Source organism: Cloeon dipterum, chromosome 1 (assembly GCF_949628265.1).
Source record: "Cloeon dipterum chromosome 1, ieCloDipt1.1, whole genome shotgun sequence".
Classification (NCBI taxonomy): domain Eukaryota; kingdom Metazoa; phylum Arthropoda; class Insecta; order Ephemeroptera; family Baetidae; genus Cloeon; species Cloeon dipterum.
Window position 1 is genome coordinate 39831932 of NC_088786.1, and position 8740 is coordinate 39840671.

Below are 8740 nucleotides of genomic sequence, written 5' to 3' on the forward strand. Positions count from 1 at the left end.
CAAACTCTGAGTTTCGGAATCAAAATTAAGTTTTAAGAAAATGAAAGTAATGAAAACTTTTGTCGCTGCATTCATCGAAGGCTACAAAACCCTCTTCCAGTTTCGTAGGCTCCTCTTGGGCAACGAATTCTACTTGTCGCAGCATCGGTATTTTGTTTAGAGCACCCAGATTAAACTGAAATTACATTTTATTAATTTCTTAAACCAAAGGTTCGACATACCAATCCAACTTCTACTCCGACGCATTTTAAAAAACACTATAAATACATACAATTAATATAATTATACTTTTTAGCATCACCGGGGGCCGGATTGGCGTCTGGTAGAGTACGGGGGAAAGTTACAAACGTAAAATGAAAAGAAAATACCGTCAGCACAGTGAATATTATGTTATTTCTTTACTAACAGCTGATTACCCCGGTAATTTGCAACTCAACCGTTAGATGGCACATCAGGCTAATGAAAATGGAACAAAATACGCGGGAATGAAATTATTAGGTCGGCACGCCCCTTTTTGAACGCTTCTGTTTGGCCGCTGGACTTTCTCCTGATTGGCCGCCATTATTTCGACGCCATATTGACTTCTGACCGGTGGGAACCAACACAGATCGCAACCCGGGCCCCAAAGGGAATTTTGGCTGCGCAGAAGGTTTTAATTTGGTTCACGCATGTAATGATTTAAAGCCTCCCTGTGAGTTGAAGAAACGATCTGAATCAATTGCGCATGCTTAAGATGCGCACAGGTTTACTGCGCAGCTTCAAAATGGGTGTATATTCAAACAACTATAAATTTCGACGCCATGTTGAATTCTGACACGTGGGAACCAACACAAATCGCAACCCCGGTGCTATATTTTCTTTATGAGAACCTTTATATTGATTGATATGCTAGCAGTCAGGAAAGCAGTGACGTTCATTAGCAAGTCGATTTGAGCTATATTGTTGAGATGTCAAAGATCGCCATTTTAAATTGAAATAAAAATCACCGCTGGTGATGTTCCAAATGCCTGCACATTCTGCCTGCATCGCTTTTTGCGAGGTTTGGTTTTTCCTGACGTCGCAAAGGAAAGTTTTGTTTTCGGCGCAGTCAGCGGAGGCCAACAACACGGATCCGTTTCTAACTTCGAGGAAAACGCAGTTTAAACCATCTTTCGGGTGTCCTGCCTTCCATTTCAGCTCAGAGTCGATGAAGTCGAGGTTCCGTGAGCACCAGCGGAAGGTGGAAGGGCAGTCCACGTTTGTCCCTGATATCCAGAAATCTCCAAAGGTCGTAGGCGCAAATTCTTTTAAAATCAAATTTAAAAAAGAAGGACAAAAGTTAAAGTTATCTTCGCACTGGAGACAATTGTAGAGTAGCAGCTTATTTTCCCGGCAGACTCCATGGAAGCCAGGGTCAAACCAATGCTGCAACACCAATCCCAAGCTGTGGTCCAGTTTGTCTATATTTCAGGTATTTGTAGTAAGAAATTAATTAAATAATAATATTAATAATTCACCGAGTTTGAGGTAAAAGTTAAGAAGTTGCGGCCGCATCCGTCGTACCAATCACCGTACGAGAAAAAGTCTTTATTTGGAATTATTTAGATGAATTTAATTTATTTTAAATTAAACTTTACTCATAAGTGTGTTAGTTGCATCAAAAAACTTTTGCTACAAACACAACAAAATTTTAAAGTTCTTCTACATGGAATTTGACCCTTATATAAATATAATTACTTCTCGTTTGCAAACATTTTTAGGACAAGAAGCAACGCACGGCTTAGGAGTTGCACTGATTGGCATCTGAAAAAAAACACATTTTAAAATTTCCCCAAGAATTCTTTGAAAATTCACCTTGCAGGCGTAAATCAAACTGTTGCTGCAGTTTCTGTCGGTCAAGACCGTGCCAGTGGAGTTCATAATAAAGCGGAAATGGACGCAACTCTCGTTTCCATTTCTGTTATCAGGCTGACCACGTTCCCAGGTCAGACCCTGGTCAAAAATCACGGGACCTGAGGGCTCGCACCACGACCAAAGGCCCACAGGAGACCCCTTCCACGTGCCAGATGTCCAGTAATTGAAATTTGCTTTCCAGGTGGCTAAAATCTCATTTATATTATACTTATACGATTTTTAATAAAATGAACTTGTGTTGAAGCCGCGAGAAAATGTTGTCAGGGCCAGCTGCTCGGCAATGTTGTCGATGTTGAGCGCCTCCATGCCCAAGGCACAACATTGTAGATAGTTTGATAGCCAAGTCATCTGACCATAAAGAAAATTAAATATTTTTAAACACTAAAAAGGTTAGAAACCGGTCTGTTTCCGAGGAGGTACGTGTAGATGCCAATGTCAATCCAAAAACCATAGGAATTTTTGTCTAAGAGGTCAAAAAGGAGGGTTAACAAATTAATTTTTAAAGAGTTTATACACCTTTTAAATTTCCAGATGAGTCAAACAGGGAAGTCTATATATATATGACTAATTATTTTAGATAAATTTTCCTATTTTTTGTCCATCAAATACTGACGTTTTTAATGCACTGCTGAGGACAGTCGACTGGGTATTGACAGATGTAGGGCAAAGCATCCTTGCAATTCCTGTGAACCATTCCTTTTTGGGCAGCGTTATTGGAGTTGACCAGCGCCAGGCAACGTTCAAGGGTGGAAGGAGCTGCAGTGGTTGACAGCCAGAATTTGGGCGAAGAGAGAAGCGTCGCGGACAGATTGTACCCCGTTGAGCACCACGCGTACTTCTTTTCCAAGTCACATTTAAAATCTTCATTCGAGCCACTCGTCCAATATGTTTCCGCTGATCAAATTTAAAGTCAATACAATCTGTAAATATTTTTTTATTTCAGACCTTTTAAAGAAGCCAGACAGTCCATTTCCTCAAGAGAAGTGACGGCAAGAAGTTTCATGTCCAACGCCTTGCATTTTAAGGCTGCTTCATTTCTCGTCAACTAGAAATTATAAATTCGTCATTCTTTGGCCTAATATTGTCGCGATCGATGTTTTACTTACAGAAGCTTTAGAAACGAAGTATTTCCTATTACATTTTGTAGCATTGTCAAACGAACCATCCACTATAATACACAATATTTAATTTTATTGTTTAATTTTTAGTTCAGTCTCATTCTCACTTGGAGAGGGTTTCTCCGTTGGGTTCTGATTAATTCAAGAAAATTGTTAAGCTGATTTATATCAACAATAAATATATAGATTATACCAAAAGATAGTTGTTGAAGTCCGTGCAGGTCAAACGGCATGGTGGAGGCTAGAGCACGCTTTATTGATTTCTTTACTAAACCAAATCATCTGAGCTTACCGTAGTTGTTGTAGTGCTAGTTGATGTTGATGCTGTCGAAGTGGTTGACATTGTTGCCACAGATGTTGCAACAACTGTTGACTGAGGAGTGATTTTCACTGGTCCTGTCGTTGTTGTAGTTGTTAAATCTAGACGAGGGCTTTCCAAGGATGAAGTTGTTGACGAAGGAGTTGTGCCAATGATTGCATCAGTTGAGCCAATGGACCGAGATTTAGGCGATTCGGCGCCAGTTGGTTCATTTCCTTGACCTGCAGTGATGACGTCACGAACCGTAATTTCTGTCCCTTGAGGCGTGCTGTTGTCCACGCTGCTCACACTGACGACGCTTGGGCTATCTTTTTGATTTTTGATTTTTACATTTTTCGGGGAATTTGTTGTTTGTTTTCTGCTGACATACTTGTTTCAATGTTTGCTTCTGATGTTGTTTGTGCGTCACTCTGGCCTGCACCGGAATTAGTGTTTCCGCTCGCAGCAGGGGCCTCTTGGGTTTGCAACAATATTGTGGACATTCCATCGCCCTTGGAGAATTCATTTCAAATATAATTTAATTAATAAAATTGTGATATTTCCCATCAATTTAAAGAAAGTGTGGTTTCTCTTTTTGTTGTCTACGCAAAGTTACGAAAATCGAAAGGATTTTAAGACAAATGAAAGAAACTATCCGTGTGTCGTGCTGGATCTTGGATTAATTTCTACATTTAAATCTTAAAATACCTGAAATTGTTCGCTCGTCTTTGTTGAAGATGTCTTTCTATTTGCCGTCCCGTTTGCAGTGCCCAGGCATTTTTTGAATCCGCAACACTTAATGATGTTCAGCCTTCGCGAATAAACCTTTGAAATTCTTACTCGAACTGGAGCTGTTAGTATGAATCTCCTTTTTTAAAATTTAAATAGAAACGAAAAATATAAATTACCATAATTTGCACCGAGAAGTCTAATTTTTACGGTTTTAATCTTTTTATCCTGTAAAAATTGATTTCCTGATATAATTTTTAATTCTAAATGCGTACTCACTTGTTTTTTCGGTTCTCCATTAACAAAGAACAAATAAATCAAAGCCACTGATGCCACATAGAAAGCACAAAAATTCATGTCTCTCTGGCGAGCTTTTGCAACCGACTGATACTTTTGATTATTATTTGAAATAATTAATTTTACGGTCCGTCCTTGGCGGCCATGATTTTTCCAAATGAGGTCTATCATATCCTGTTTTGCTATATCAGATTCGTTCATTCTTCGAATTTTTGTACCGTCGAATGCACGGCCAGATTTTATAAAATTCTCAAAATATGACGAGGAGAGATGAGTATAAAGGAGCTTTTTCAGGTTATGAGAAACCTGACACCCCCTCCCCCATAAAACCTATGCACATTATGGTTGCCACCCTCCAAAAAATGCCCCAATTTAAATAATCTAATTAGGTTACAAGGGATTTGAACGCTTGAAATTTTGGAAATTTCAAATACAGAAACTCGCAATCTTACAATTTTAAACCTTTGCGTAAATTTTAATACCTAACAACGGGGGGATTTATTTCAAAAAGCAGCTGGCACCCTTAATATTACTCCTTCAGCGCCACCACCAATTTTCTCCTGAATCGCACACTGCAACTAACACTCCGTCTCCTGCAGAGGAACACACACCTGTTTGTTTACCTTTTCTCCTGCTCAAAAGTGTTGACACTTCAACCAAATCGGTAAGAAAAACTTTATCCGTCGTCCTGCTAAACAATTTACTGTGTTGTCCCGGGACTTTATTCATTCAATTGATGAATCTATTTAATTTTTAATTTGAAATCCAACGTACTAGAAACGCGCGGCTTTTAATCCAAGAATTAATTGAAGAGCAAATTTTATTTTATTCCGAAGTGATTCAGCAATTTTTGATTGACTGAGTCTGTAATTAAATTTTCTTTGCATCTCAGTTTGACACAGAGACCGATAAGTGGCAATAAAATCAAGTTTTAAATGATTAAAAATTGAAAAAAAAATACCTCATCTTGTCTTTTTATCCTAGAATGTATATATTCGGGAGCTACATACTCCCAATTCCAGGCATTACGCACCATTTTTAGAATTCCAATCTTAAGATCTTGATGTCTCATGAATTTTTCGAATTTTTAAATTATACTTGTCATGTTATGGCACGCTGAAAATGCACATTTATGTAATTGCAGCTGGAAAATGGCCGGGCACAGATCTCCACTGTTGATTTTCTTGATTTTTGCTCCGCAGTTCACATACACTTCGCTGCAAACCTATCCAGGTAAACGTTTTCGATGAATTTTTTCTATTTTTATATTTCGTTAATTATTTTTGTGTCCAATTGTTCAGAGGGTCATCCGCCGACAGAAATACCATTATCTTGGTTGAAACCCAAAGCCGGGGTTGTTGAAACTGTTGAAGAAGACAAAGATCGTGATGTCCTGGGCAACTCGGATTCTCAAAGCGACAGTGGCGAGACTGGCAGCACTACTTTAGAAAAGATGTATGGAGACGGGGATGATGAAGACAGCACAAGCACGGGCTCCAGCTTTACTGCCTCTGCTGAAAGCGAAAAATTAATATGAATATCTCGAGATTCTGAGCTAACCAATTAACACTTTGCTGTCATCAAATAGATTTATAGGCTTAACGACTACATAATAATTTTGAAAATACATTTTAAGAAAACTCTGTTCCATTCCTACATAATAAAACCGGTGCATGAAATTTTGCGTTTCAATATCTTCTACGACGATAACACAACTGTAAAAAAGCGATCTATTTTCACTCGGCGGAGGATTGTCGCGGTGTATACGCTATTGTAGGCCAATCAAACGTCTGCGATCCTCCGCCGAGCAAAAGTAGATCGCATTTCGATGAAGACCGTCTTTGACGAATTTTCTGAGCACACCAATCGATTCCTGAGGGTCGAATTAGGTATAGTGGATGTTTTTTCAGACCAAAATGTCCAGCGCGATGCGCGAACATTTTTCCCGCCAAAACATAATTATGAACGTATTTTTGTGAGAAGTGCGCATGCGTCAGAGCTGGATGGATCTGAGAAACAATTCATTCGTACAGGTGGTCTCTCTGCAAGTGCTCAAACCAGCTCTGACGCATGCGCAGCTCTCACAAATACGTTAAAAATGTTTTGGCGGGAAAAAAGTTCGCACGTCGTGCTGCACTTTTTGGCCGGGAAAAATATCCTTTTGACCTAATTCGACCCTCAGGAATCGATTGGTGGGCTCAGAAACGTCGTCAAAGATGTTCTTAAATGTTTATTTTTAATTTTAAATAAAAATCACATTAAAAATTGACAATCTCCAGGCATAAGAGACAAAATTTCCTGTTGCTCCTTTAGTTTATAAATCAAATTTCCATTATCAGTCGGGTGTTAAAATTTTGGCAGCATTTTTCATTAAATTCTTTCCATTAACTCCATCTAAAAGCGATTGCATGTTCTCCTTCGTCGTGTTTTGACAACATCCACGTTTTATTGAATAAAATTTAATGCACCCGGCCGGCACAACAACGCAAAAGCAAGGAAATGCGACGTTATTCGTGTTTGTTAAAAGGCTCGGCCTACGAGAAGCGAGTACGAAGGAAGCGCTGGCTGATTTTTGAGAGTCATGACATCAGACACGAGACGCGCGGTGGCGGTCGTGGGCCGCACTCTTCTCATTGTTGTACGTGTGCACGCATCTTGGAGAAAAATGAGATGAAGGCAGAGATGAAGGCGCGACTGAGATGCACCCACACTCACCTTTTCTTTCGGTTAATCGGGTCTCAAATAAAGTCTTTGCCAAAAGGTTTGACGATGTTGTAATAAAAGAGTAAAAACAGGGGGAAAATTGAAAACTATTTGATTTGTTAAATGCAAAAAATTCAAAATTTCCAAATTTGCCACACATTTTCTTGGCAGATTTCGATTCCTCTCGTCGAGATTTATCGAAAAGCGTCCGAAACCTTTCAGGGAAACTTTTTTTTAGTGAAATAAAATCAGATTTTCAGTAAGGAAACAGGGCTAACTTCGCAGCCAGTTTTCTCAGAAAATTATTGTGCACATTTGATAGTTTAATTTTGACTTCAACCACCAGGGGGCATGGTTGTGTTCTGTGTTGGTTCCCGCCGGTCAGAATTCAATATGGCGTCGAAATAATGGAGGGATTCAAGGTGCCTAAATTAGTTGTTTGAATATACGCCCATTTTGAAGCTGCGCAGTAAACTTGTGCGCATCTTAAGCGTGCGCAGTAAGTTCAGATCGCTTCTTTATTTAACAGGGAGGCTGAAACTCATCACTGCGCATGCGTGAACCAAATTCAAACCTTCTGCGCAGTCGTAATTCCCACCGGAGGCCTGGGTTGCGAACTGTGTCGATTCCCGCCGGTCAGAAGTAAATATGGCGTCGAAATAATGGAGGAAAAACAGGAGGCAGTCCAGCAGCCAATCAGAAGCATCGAAAAAGAGGCGTGGCAACCTAATAATTTCATTCCCGCGTTATTTTGTTCAAATTTCCATTAGCCTCTAACGGTCGATTCGCCAATTTCCGGGCTAATCAGCCGTAAATAAAAATAAATAACAATAAAAACAATCAAATTTCCAGCCGTACTCTTCCAGACTTCATTTTAATTCAAAGAGATGACTTCATGCATTGGCAACAAACTCTTTCTGGATTTTGCAATATCAATCCTCTGTTTAAATTGAATAATTTTTGCCGAATTTGGGTGTGTGCGTGTTAAAACATTTATGCAATTGCGTCGTACGTGCGAATTTCCATTTTGATAGGCCTATCATATTTATATTCTGCGCGCCGCATTGCCCAACTCACAGCATAAAAATAAACGCAGCGACTCAGCCGGCCGCCCAAACCTGCTGCTCTTTTTATTCAAAGGCGTCTCTTCCCACGCTGCTTATGTTCGATCGACACACAACATATGGCGCAGCGCCGTTTAATTAATCGAACATCTCGCCGAGCGTAATTATATTCAATCCCTCGTACTTTGGAAATTCGATCTGATATTTTTATATTTTTGGTGTTCATTTTTTTAAAAGATTGAATAAGCAGACCGACCACACAGATGCTAATTTGCATAATTTACGGAGGCTGCGTAAATCATCTCGAGCGTGAAATTTATTTTTATTTCTTGTTTAATTTAATCTCACTTTTAGTAGTTCACCGTTTTCTCATTTGCTCGAAACAAATTTAATATTTCGGTGCAAAGACACCGAAAATAATATTTTGTTATAATTAAAGGGCATTGCCCAATTCTTACGGCACTCATTAACGCGCGAGAAACTAATTTGCCAGATGCTAGAGAGGAGAGCAGAGCAGATAATGCTATTTCGCGCCTGATAATTCCTGCTTTTGTTTTTTCGTCGTGAAATATATATAATTAGGCACGTGCTTTTAGGCACGTTGACTGCTTTCAGCGGCCATCCACTCCTGAATAATC

The 8740-nt window shown here is 39.4% G+C and overlaps 1 protein-coding gene across 1 annotated transcript; it reads right to left on the minus strand.

Annotated features, from left to right (window-relative positions):
* Positions 1-848: 848 nt before the first annotated feature.
* On the minus strand, positions 849-3055 carry LOC135943002 (uncharacterized). The gene is made up of 10 exons (XM_065489392.1): positions 3000-3055; positions 2839-2938; positions 2507-2787; positions 2127-2241; positions 1834-2078; positions 1617-1650; positions 1497-1564; positions 1337-1439; positions 987-1283; positions 849-934 (listed from the first exon to the last, which is right to left on the minus strand). Exons 2-10 carry the CDS (start codon positions 2894-2896, stop codon positions 849-851), a joined length of 1287 nt encoding a protein of 428 aa, XP_065345464.1. The 5' UTR covers positions 2897-2938; positions 3000-3055.
* Between the last annotated feature and the right edge of the window lie 5685 nt (positions 3056-8740).

Bases quoted from the DNA above. Each gene is read 5' to 3' on its own strand.
- LOC135943002 (XM_065489392.1), bottom strand. From the start codon at position 2,896: ATGAAACTTCTTGCCGTCACTTCTCTTGAGGAAATGGACTGTCTGGCT. The intron at 2,242-2,506 runs GTCAGTATTTGA...CTTTATGGTCAG, and splicing joins CTCAGCAGTGCATTAAAAAC to ATGACTTGGCTATCAAACTA. The intron at 1,565-1,616 runs GTAAAGTTTAAT...TTCCAAATAAAG, and splicing joins TGCAACTAACACACTTATGA to ACTTTTTCTCGTACGGTGAT.